Source organism: Malus domestica, chromosome 09 (genome assembly GCF_042453785.1).
Source record: "Malus domestica chromosome 09, GDT2T_hap1".
NCBI classification, from domain to species: Eukaryota; Viridiplantae; Streptophyta; class Magnoliopsida; order Rosales; family Rosaceae; genus Malus; species Malus domestica.
Window position 1 is genome coordinate 20925010 of NC_091669.1, and position 12135 is coordinate 20937144.

Below are 12135 nucleotides of genomic sequence, written 5' to 3' on the forward strand. Positions count from 1 at the left end.
TTGGCATAAGTTTCATGCAATCATAGTAACAAGTGCTTCGTCAATGCTTATGGTTTTCATAGAACTTAATGATTCTTGCTTGTATCTCTATTATGCAATCATGTAGGGGACTTGTGGGGAATGCTTTGGGTTGTCGTATGCAATCATCCAATTCAATAACGTTAGGAAAATCTGAAGGTTAATTTAAGCGGACCTAATTAACTTGGGGCGTTGAGAATTCATGGTTTATTGAAAAGCAATTGGAAATCGTTTTATATGCAAATGTAACATGTGTGGAGATGAACCCCTTAGCTAGCCTTCCATTCACCCATTTAAATCAAATTCGTTTTTACAATCTGTTCGTTTTACAAAGTGTCGTTTTGTTTTCAATTTCGTCCAAAATCAATCCCCCTTTTCTTTGTTGAGTCATATTAGTTAGAAGTCAAGTTAGTTTGTGTTTTTAAGTGTTTTGAGTCAAGTTAAAACCTAATTTCGTCCAAGTTTGTGTCTAGTGTTCAAAACTGCCCAGAATATTGTCAATAAAGACAATGACAAACCTATCCAAATATGGTTGGAATACTCGATTCATTAAATCCATGAAAGCTGCTGGTGCATTAGTTAACCCGAATGTCATCACAAGAAACTCATAATGACCATATTGAGTCCTGAAAGCTGTTTTAGGGACATCTTCACTTCTAATCTTCAACTGGTAGTAACCAGACCTCAAGTCAATCTTAGAAAACACACAGGCACCTCAGAGTTGATCAAACAAATCATCTATACGAGGCAATGGATAACGGTTCTTAATTGTTACCCGATTCAATTGCCTGTAGGCAATGCATAGCCTCAAGGTTCCATCTTTCTTCCTCACAAATAAAACTGGAGCTCCCCAAGGTGAAGTACTAGGTTGAATAAATCCCTTATCAACCAATTCCTGCAACTGAACTTTCAATTCCTTCAACTCAGCAGGAGCCATTCTATAAGGAGTCAAAGATGTATGATCCGTACCTGGAAGCAGATCAATAACGAACTCCACATCTCTGTCTGGCGGCAATCCAGGTAAATCATTAGGGAACACATTCGGAAAATGCCTGACCACACGCACATCCTTCACACTACTAGGAGCATTATCATTCAACACCATATGAGCTAAATATCCCTGACAACCTTTCGACAACAATGCTAGAAATAACACCATGCCTCACCCCGCTAGGCTCTCCTACAAATGTAACTTCAGGTAATTCAGGACGATGAAAGGTGACTGCCTTTCCATAGCAATCTATCTTGGCACGATTATAATGTAACCAATCAGTGCCCAAAATCACATCAAAATCAACAATGTGTAACGAAATAAGGTTAGATGGCATAACAACATCCTCCACCATCACTGGACATCCTGGATATACTCGATCAACATAACACCTCTCTCTTCTAGGCATAGAAAACTCTAAATCGTATCCTAGAGGTGTAGGATGAGGTTGCGTCATTTGAGCAAATGAACGAGAAACAACAGAATGCGTAGCACCACAATCAATCAATACTCTAGCAAAATGATCAAGAATATTTATCGTACCCTTGATTAAATCAGGATTGTTCTGAGCATCTTGCAGTGTCATGTTATGGATACGTCCCTGATTCTGCTGTCGTCCACCACGACCTCTGCTAGCATGAATACCTCATCCTTGCCTTGGCTGACTAGATTGCCTTGAAGATCATGCGCTACTAGCAGCAATCTCTACTTGTTGGGGCTGTCCCCCTGGTACCACTAGGATCCACCTGCTGAATGAGGATGATATGGCATAGAACCTCCCTAATACTGAGGGTAACCACCCTGATAATGAGGGTCCTGTGAGTACTGGTACTGCCCTGAAGTATAAGGAGCAGCGTCGCCCTGATAATGATAAGCACTTCCACGACCAGTCTGAGCCTAACCACTAGGTCCTGAAGCTTGCTGGGTCGGTGCAGGTGGTGGTAAGGAAGGCTGTTGGGGCCTCTATAGATTCTGAGGACAATTAGCAGCCTTATGCCCCCATCTGTCCACAAGTATAGCATGCATTGCTGCCTTTCCTACACTCCCCAAAATGCCTATTATTATACATGCGACATAAAGGAGCACCTGAACCACCAAAGTCCCTCTGCCTCTGAAATCTTGGGCCCCTAGAAAATCTACCACCTCTCCTCTGCACATTAGAGCTCAAACCTCCAGTAGAAGAGCTGGAACTAACACCACTTCTCTTAAAACTCTAGGTCTTACGAGGTTCCTGAGATGATTGACATTTACCTTTATCATCTCGCCTCTGGTTCCCGTTATTTTCTTCTTCATCTTCACTTTCATTGGGCATGTTCTCTAAGTCCTCAATCCATAGTAACATCTCATAAAACTCTTGGTAGGTGGCACAGGGAGTTGATGTCATTATAGAACGTCATTTCTTCTTAGTACCCAACCTGAAATGACGGAGCATCTCAACCGGATTAGCAGCAAGCTCCGGATCATATCGAGACAAATCAATGAACCTCCTGTAATACTCATTCGTTGACATCTTTCCTTGTTTTAGATGCGTAAACTCTTGTTTCTTGCGATCAATATACTCAGGGGGAATGAACATTTTTCGAAACAACTGTTTAAACACTTCCCAATCGGCTACTACCTCTGGTGGCACTGATATGACTCTTGTCTCCACTAGGATGTAGGTTCCGGACCTAAAAACTAGGTAGTCGTCTCGACCCACCTATCAGGAGGAAGATTCCTCTGACTCTGCATCACAAGGAAAGTATTCTCGACATGATTAAGCCACTTCTCTGCTCCCTTATGTCCTTTATTTCCTAATAAATGATTCAGCTTCAAATTATACACAGTCTCAAGAGGTGTCCTTTGAGGAGGACGAAGTGAAGACTAAATGGCATTAACTATAGCTTCCCCTAACTGAGCAATATCAGGGAAACTAGGCTCAGCTGAGTGACGTGGCTCTCTACGGGGTGGCATAGTTCTGACAGAAGACATCACAATGATTAGATCATTCACAAGATATACAGGACTGCTAAACCTAGGTTCTGATACCAAACTAACACACTCCGATCAAGATCGAGGCATGCTGGCCGTCACGTGAGGGTGACATACCATGTGCATAGTGTGGAAGCGATACGGATAAGAAATATACGAATAAATAAAAACCGAAAACTACTAATGTGCAGTAATAAGCAGAAAGTGCTAGGAGTGAGATACAAGAGTAAATACTCCTAATCAGAGCATAAAAAGTCTAGGTGCAGTCCAGTAGGACAAGTACTAGTTATACAGTACCAGAAGATATCCTACAATATTTTATTCTATCAAAACCGCCGAGATCCTCAATGCCACCAACAGCAAGTCTACCTAAAACCTGGAGGGGCGCAAAACAGAAAATGTGAGTGGGCAAAAACAAAGCTTTTCAAAATCATTTCATTATCAAATGCTCTAACCCCTCGCTGTAAAACATGTATAATTTTCCTAGAATATGAATATATATATATATATATATTCAAGTCATGCTTCACATCTCCATAAGCATAAGTATGCCATGCCAAATATAAAACAGAACAAGTAACTCAGGTGAAAATAAATTCATGGAAAATAATATATTAGCCGAAACCCCTGCAGAAGTCTATACGGCTGAATTCATAGCTCATTAGTCAATCTAGCCTGAGTCGCTGCAATTGACTTATACGGCGCTACACTGCACACGACTCGGAACCACTGGAAGGGTTTGTACGACAAGACTGGGTGTAATATAATTATGCTCAATACATGATAGCTATGTGATAAATCGCTAGTCACCTACGAGTCGGAACCACCTATAATGGTCTGTACGATAAGACTGTGCACCTAAATTGGATCCAATGTGAGCATAGGGTGTAGGAGGTGACATTATATACAGGCCTGTGCCATATCTCTAGCTAATCACTAACATCGGGGTGCAGGTTTATGAGCTCTATGCCTCTCAATTAATCACAACCGTTATTCACATTCACAATTCATAAACTCACCTAGGCCTACCTAAGCGTCCACAGCACCACAATGATATATATATATATGCAAACATATATCAAGTATATAAGTATATACTGAAAACCAAAAGCCCATTCATTAGTACGTCGAGAGGTCGTAGCCCCCGAGTTGCCCTTGACTGCGCTCGTCCTCGGGATAAGTCTCCCCTATATGCGAAACAACTATAAAAACGTTCATTTAAAGCACATAACCAATACTAGCTAATAACTTCTCATATATTGCTCAAATGGGATGTTTGAATATACCAACGTGATCTACACAACCTCATGAACATCCCCATATTTTTAGAAAAAATTTCCGACGTCCCATGCGTCGCCACGAGTCGGCAAGGGCATGGCAACACGCGCGGCCACGCGCAGGGACCTTAACGAAATCCCCTAACCTCGTTAGGAATATTCTATGGAATATTTCGTTAAAAAGTAATAGAAACCGTTAATTCTACCTGACGGCGTCAGAATATTCCGTCAACTTTAATGGAATATTCTATCTTCTTCTCCGGTTAGCCTCGCCGGTCGTCGTCGCCGTCGCCGTTCACCGAAAACTAGAAAATTATGAAAACCTTCATATCTCGTCCAATTCTCAACCAAATTCCACGAAACCTGAACCAAATTGAAGCTTAGGACAAGTACGACAAAACCTTACCTTTCAAAAGTCCTAAAACCGACGGAACTCGCCTGAAAATCCTTCGATATTCCGGCTAAACCTGCAACTCCCTATTCCCGAGCTTCCCGACGTCCAAATGACTTCATTTTTCTTCTCTTAGCCTCGTGAAGACGATCTAAAGCTCCCTATAACTTCAAAACTCTTAGAAAACTACACATTTACGTGTGCATGAATAGTATTTGAAATCGGAGGTTATGGTTTCTCGAGGGTTTTCAAGGTTTCACGTCCAAATAATAGTATCACAGGGTTCCTAGGCTCATAAGGAACTTGAAAATGGTCTCCACAACCACGATCCGTGAAGGGATAGGTTGGTTGAGTTTTGTTCGTACGTACGGTACGAAAATGGAGAAGAATCGAGAGGGAAGAGAGAGAAAGAGAGGGTCATCAGGAGAGAGAGAGAGAGAAAGTGTGAATGTGTGGTCCTAATCCTCCTACAACCAACCAAACAATTAGAACCTTAAGTCCTTTAGTTCTAATTGGTTCCAAAATATTTGGGACTTAACGAATTGGTCCAAATCCAAAATTTAAATCACACCACACCATAAATGCTCAAGGGCATATTTGACATTTCACGTCTAAAAATGTAATATTTCGGGACGGGCTGTGCTGTGACATCATCTGAGTGAAAATTAGGTCCTTAAACTATTTTTTTTCAAAAAAATGAGTCATTGAATTTTAAAAATCTGTCATTTACATCCTTAATATTCGATTCAAAGCTACTACATTCAATTTTATGTCAATTTAAACCACCTTTCTTCCATATGATACACATAAGAGGGTAGATTAGTAATTTTAATAAAGAAATAGTGTATGTAGTTAACTTGGGAATATAAATTAAACATTATATTCGCAACTTATATGAAATGTTAAAGACTTAAAGACAAGAAATAACAATTCTAAAATGTGAAGTGACTTAAACTAGTGAAACTATAAAATAACTTTGAATATAATAATAATAGAAATGAAATAAGCAATTTTTAATTAATTTAAGGATTTATTTTAACAGACAAATAATTTAGGAACCTAATTTTCAATGACGTCATAATTCAGAGACTAAATCCACATTTCATTCTTATAATTTTATGTACAAGAATTCTGAAATGGTGGATAAAATAAAACCTGCCAAGTTGCCGGTCTTCCAGATTCCCTGTCTCTGCTACTATGTTGTCTGCACTTCACCCAACTGCCTTAAACAAAGAACACAACATTAAAAATTGGAAACAATACGCGTAATCATCGGAGATCCCGAATTCCAGTCGTACAGCTTCAACAACAATTGACTTCATCATCAGTTTTCCATTCAGATAATTCCTCTTTTGTCAGAAAATCACAGGTTTTTCTGGTTTACCCTGTTTGTTTATTAATAAAAATTAAAATCACAGATACAGAGTGTAATTTATTTACCCAAAAGTTAAAGAAAAAAATTTAAATTGAACAAAAAGTACTAGGAGACAAAGGCAAGTCAAAGAAACGTACCCGAAAGAGAGCAGCCATTGCCTGTATTCTGAATGTGAACAGACAAAAAATAAATTAAATGGAAAGTGCTTTTTTTTTTTCCCTTATCATTTTAGCGTTATTCTTCAGAGAGAGAGAGAGAGAGAGAGGAGAGAGTGAGTTCTGAACGTCACCACCGACTTTGTTAATGTGTTTGTGAAGTGCCAAAAGTTGTGGAGGTTGGAAGCTTTTTTGGGGTTTTGGGTAGGTGAAAGTCTTATCCTTGAAGCAAAATAACATAAGCTTTTGCGGGTTTTCTTGTTCTTTCTCTGATTGGATTTCTGGGAAAGTTTCAGAATTTGTATTGGAGATCATTTTTTTTTGGGCGTTTGGTTTGGTTGGTGAGATGGGTTCCTATGGACAACTTGCAAGGAGGGCTGTGGAGACTAATATGCCGATCATGGTTCAGGTATTTAGGCCAAAACTCCAACTGGGGTTTCTTTATTTCTTTGAACTTTTTCTCTTCGAATTCCGCTCCTCGTAGTTTAGATTAATTTAGTGTAGACTGTCGCTCGAATCTGTTTTGGAATTTTGGGTGTTTTCAATGTTTATGGTGGGAGTTGCGTTTCTTTTTATTGCAGATACAGCAGCTGGTCCGAGGAGCCAAAAATGCCGTGTCACTGGCTCAGGTTTGTTTCTCTGATTCCAAGGACTTAATATCTCATTTTTTGTTTTGCTAAAACCATGGAGCCACTGAGAAATGAGAATGTTGTTTTTTAATTTGGGTGTTCCACTGCCTAAATACATGTAATGTTAACTTTTGGGCCGTCCTTCGAGTGTGAGTTGCGTGTCTGGTGCTTGTTTCGATTGCAGGATATGATGAATGTGTTGTGAAACAAGCATTTGATAATTCGTATTAGAATAAGCTTTTGACTCGAAAGCTATGCACCTCAAGAAGCTGTTTTTGTGCCTTCATGTGACAAGTGCAACTTTTGCATCATTCAAGTTGAAAACTATTAATAAAGAAAAATGCTAGGGAGCGAGTTCGTCCCAATCCCCAAATAACAAAATTTTGAAATAATGGCCAATTGGAGCGAGTTTGTCCCAACTCTCAAACATGAGTCTCTTTTCCCACTTGCTGAACTTAAAGGCATTTTCAAGGAAACAACATACTCTGTTTTGTTATATGTCAAATTGTCAAGTTATGTCCACCAAATTTATGGCCCTTTTATCCCACAATCTGGTACTTTTTTCCAACAGAGGGATGTATTATGCATTTTATAAATTTGTTCATCAGATACAAATTTTCTCATCACTGCTTTTGCATTTAGTAGGACTGCTATTTTATGCTGTCTCTATCCCTTGGTTACGTTTGGCAAGTAACCTTTATTGTTCTTCGATTGGAACACTTGTAGGGAGTGGTTTATTGGCAACCACCCAAGCAGGCATTGGACAAGGTGAGAGAACTTGTTTGGGAGCCTTCAATTAGTCGTTACGGTGCTGATGAAGGTATACCTGAACTCAGGGAGGCATTGGTACAAAAGGTATCATTAGAACTACTTCAGTGTTTCTCCTGAATATGATCCATTTTAATCTCTTGATATGTTCATATACTTGAGTTCTCAGTTCAACGATATATTCAAATAATGCATGGCTAGTCACATTCTGCTTTTTGCATCAATTCTAACAATTACCCTTTGGGGACTATGCCAGTCCCATTTCATCAGTGTTATGGGTTGGCCAGGTTTCAAGCCAACTAAATGCAGTTCCATTGGTTGAACAAGCCTAACCTAGTAAGCTGACGCTTTCTAGGATTGAGAAGATCAGTTTAAGAACAAGTTACGGGTACCTTTAGGTTAATGATTTTTTCAGAAGTTAGTGTTGTTTAGAAATTGTGAAAGAGGTTGTGGACAAAAATATGTGGATTTATATCTTCTATAGCGAGCTCAGAGTGTTGTGACTGTAAGCTCCAGAATCAACCCCAAAGTATTTTTTTTCTTTTCTATGAAGGAGTCTACATGAGTGGATTTATGCTTATGATTGGAGTAGGAATTGCTCATTTTAGAAGTTTCGCATTCCATTCTATTGCTCAAGAATCACTTTTAACTCATTTTCTTTCATGGATGGAAGATTCAACGTCACCCGTTCATTTAGTCCTGTGCACTGATTGTCTATTAGGTTCTGCTCCCTTGGTACCCTTGAATGCATTTTTCTCGTTATTTCTTTATTTTAAAAGGGGGACAACTGGTGGCGAACCACGGTTATCCACCCCTTCTGTGCCTGGAGGAGGCTAGTTGGGAATTGCACCCTATCCGTGCCCACGATCAAGCAGATTCACAGCTTACAAAGTATTGAACCTGGGACCTCCCCTATTTTCTTCTTTAGGGAGTTGCTTTTAGCACTTTTTCTTTAGGGAGCTGCTGTGCATAATGTTTTAGTTTATAACGAAGTTGGAATGTTGTCTTTGTCTGAAATCACTGCTTTTGAAATATGATTATCCAACTATAAATTTATAATTGGCAAACATATTTCATTTCTTTGTTTTGCAGTTGCATCGTGAAAATAAGTTGTACAAATCTTCAGTGATGGTTACTGCAGGCGCAAATCAGGTGATTATTTATGTTTTGTATTTCCATGGAAGGTCTATAAAAACTACAAAATATCTAGACTACAAAAAGAGACAAAATTTAATTTTGGAGAGGCAAATAGTTTGCTTTATAGTTGTGTAACTTAGCATCTGAAATAAAAAGAAAATTGACTTCCCGGTTAAGGCTTCGAGTGATTAGCACTATTGTGATAAGCATGAAATCTTCCACTGGAAGTTGTAATCTTCTATGAATTTCTTGTTATCTCAAATATTGCATCTGTAACATCTGTTACATACACAAAACCTAAACAAATGAAACATGATGATCTTCTGTGCACTTTATTTTGATCTTTAGTTGCTCTGTCATATAAATATGACAATAAATAGTGAGTTTTACAGAACTGATTTCAAGCAATCTAGGATAAGTTTGCAACAATTTCAATGCAGGCATTTGTGAACCTTGCTCTTACATTGTGTGATGCCGGAGACTCTGTGGTAATGTTTGCACCATACTACTTCAATGCTTACATGTCCTTTCAGATGACAGGAGTCACTAATATACTCGTGGGTCCTGGTCACCCAAAGACACTCTACCCAGATGCAGGTAACTTCATGAACTTCTCGTTGCAGAGGGACATAAGAATGATATTTTTGTTTTAACTGACATTTAATGATTTATCACTGGTTAGATCTTGATATAAATTTAACCATGTCAAAAGCCTTGTTATCTTGAGTTGTAATGTTTGTCGCTGGTCAAATCATGTCAAAAGTTTTGTTGATAAACTTTAACTGCAACATATATTTAGTTACCCTGTTTAATTTCTCATTTCATGCTCGCTAAAGTATATAACATATCACATTAAGTTTGCCATAGTTGATTGGTGCTTTCCTACAGTCCAAACTTAGACATGTTCAGGTAGCCCGGAATTCTGACAACTTGGGTCACTTGTCATGCATCTATATATGTTTGTAGAATTTAACATAAACCAATGTGATTCACTGTACAGTATTTCCAGTGATTATTCTTTCCTGTCGTCATATTTACTATGTTGATTTCAGACTGGTTGGAGAAAACGTTATCCGAAACCAAACCAACCCCAAAACTTGTTACAGTTGTTAATCCAGGCAACCCAAGTGGAACCTATATTCCGGATTCTCTTCTTAAGGTCTCTCTCTATCTCGTTCTCTTAAAAGAGTGTAGTCATTGATTGTGTGTGCACAATAAAAACTTTCTAGCAGTGATTGAGCCTTGTGATAAATTAAATATTGTATATGCTTTTCTTACTTTCTTTCCTCTCTTTGTGAGTAGAGGATATCTGATATATGCAGAGATGCTGGATCCTGGCTAGTTGTGGATAATACATATGAGTAAGTCTATTGATTTTTTTGTTGTATTAGAAATGTTGCAATAGTATGTATTTTGCTGCCTTGATGACATGGTTCTGTATGATTCTCGTCTGTATTTTCATTCGTATGTTGGTGTTGACCTGAGTACTGTTAAGGGAGAATTTTCTTTTCCTGTTTCATTTTCAGCTGTGTCCGAGTTTTAACTGCTTCCGATTGAAGAATAATTGCCAAATGTTTGCTTCTGAAGTATATGTCAGTCATAACATTTGATCTCGCAGGTATTTTATGTATGATGATTTGAAACACACATGTGTGGAGGGAAATCACATAATCAACATTTTTTCCTTCTCGAAAGCTTATGGGATGATGGGATGGCGTGTTGGATATGTAAGAAAATACTTTTTATCTTCAATGTTAAGTTAATAGGTCTAGATTGAGTGTGAAAGTTTTACGTCCTTCAGTAGTTGTAGATTTTGCATCTTGATAGACACCATATCAAATAGCCATTACGACTACACATGTCTGTCTAGAGATTTTCTTGCATGGTAAACACGAGTCATAGAAATTTTGATCGATCTCAAAGTTGTTTCTTCAAACTTGATCATATGGTAAAATCGTTATTTGGATTTATGAGTTAGCATTGCTGATTCAACGTAATTGATGAATTTATGCAGATAGCTTACCCATCAGAAGTAGAGGGCTTTGGTACCCAACTCCTCAAAGTTCAGGATAACATTCCCATCTGTGCTTCAATAATTTCGCAGCACCTTGCCCTCCACTCATTGGAAATGGGACCCGAATGGGTCACTGAACGAGTGAAAGGTCTAGTCAAGAACAGAGAAATTGTTCTAGAAGCTCTCTCTCCCCTCGGGGACAATGCTGTTAAAGGTGGAGAAGGTGCTATATACTTGTGGGCAAAGCTTCCGGACAAATATGTAGATGATGATAAATTTGTTCACTGGCTTGCTCACAGGCATGGGGTGGTGGTGATCCCCGGAAGTGCTTGTGGATGCCCGGGGAATGTGAGAATCTCCTTCGGTGGCTTGGTGGAGGATGACTGCAAAGCTGCTGCAGAAAGGCTGAGGAGAGGGTTCGAAGAGTTGATCAGAGATGGAATGGTCGAGTAACTTACGTTGTTACATTCAATTTGACTTTAAAAACGGAAGTCAATTTTCCGGTTTTTACAAGTTTGCAACTGGTTTTTTGGAATAATGGAGGGCCTCTTCTCTGCCTGCAGAGGAATTAGAGTAATTTCAGTGATGCATAATTCAAAGAGGCAATGCCAAGCTCTAACATGTGCCTGTATTATTGTACACATTGATCTTCAAAATACATGCACATATGTGATTCAAATGCTCGCATGTGCTCGATGTGTTATTTTCCTTTTTGTTCCGACTTCCTGTGCTCCATTTGCCTAAACTCTTCATGCTGACCGTTTTATGTCCGCCCTCAGGTTTTCTGCAAGGGGAATGATTTCTGCACTTCCCTTTTGACCTGCACTTTTCTCTTTATTTCATGCCATCGGATGAAGCAGATCAAAAGAAAATTGAATGACGAGTGCAAGAGGGAAAAAGACGAGTGGAATTCACTCCCCTTTCTGCAATATATTGTCTAGTTAGTTTACTAAGCTTGATCGCCTAAGCTTGAAAAGTTTAGCTTGGTATGCATTGTCGACCTATTTACGAACCACCTAAATTTGAAGGTGCAACAGTTGTTACCGAAGACAATATCGAGTTTCGTTTTGATAATGTGTAGTAACTAGGGGTAACTGGAAAGTTCCACTTTAGTAGTTGTCATTTTGATCGTCCATTAAACAAAGACTTATAGACGCTCCAGTTAGAAGATGTGATTACGAGATAGAGGCTCAAGGCCAAAGGGGTAGAGGAAAACCTAAGAAGACTTGGAAAGAGACTCTAAGAAAAGACTTGGATTACTTGGATCTAATGGAAGAGATGACACAAAACCAAACGTAGTGATATTCTATGATTCATATAGCTGACCCCACTTAGTGGGACACGACTTTGTTGTTGTTGTAGTAGTTGTAGTTCAAGATCTACTTTACCATCATGTATGCAATGTTCAA

At 38.9% G+C, this 12135-nt stretch overlaps 1 protein-coding gene across 6 annotated transcripts; it reads left to right on the forward strand.

Annotated features, from left to right (window-relative positions):
* The first annotated feature begins 5810 nt into the window (after nucleotides 1-5810).
* LOC103429245 (aromatic aminotransferase ISS1-like) lies at nucleotides 5811-11405 on the forward strand. Of its 6 annotated transcripts, none has more exons than XM_017330631.3 (10): nucleotides 5811-6017; nucleotides 6475-6587; nucleotides 6760-6807; nucleotides 7534-7662; nucleotides 8668-8727; nucleotides 9153-9309; nucleotides 9765-9871; nucleotides 10015-10073; nucleotides 10331-10439; nucleotides 10727-11405. In XM_017330631.3, the coding sequence occupies exons 2-10, from the start codon at nucleotides 6525-6527 to the stop codon at nucleotides 11177-11179; spliced, it is 1185 nt and encodes a 394-aa protein (XP_017186120.1). In that variant the 5' UTR covers nucleotides 5811-6017; nucleotides 6475-6524; the 3' UTR covers nucleotides 11180-11405. The 6 variants fall into 6 exon arrangements, with proteins under 6 accessions (XP_017186120.1, XP_070660848.1, XP_008365614.1 ...); XM_070804747.1 differs by having other exon boundaries at nucleotides 9246-9309; XM_008367392.4 differs by having other exon boundaries at nucleotides 6017-6382.
* Nucleotides 11406-12135: the final 730 nt, after the last annotated feature.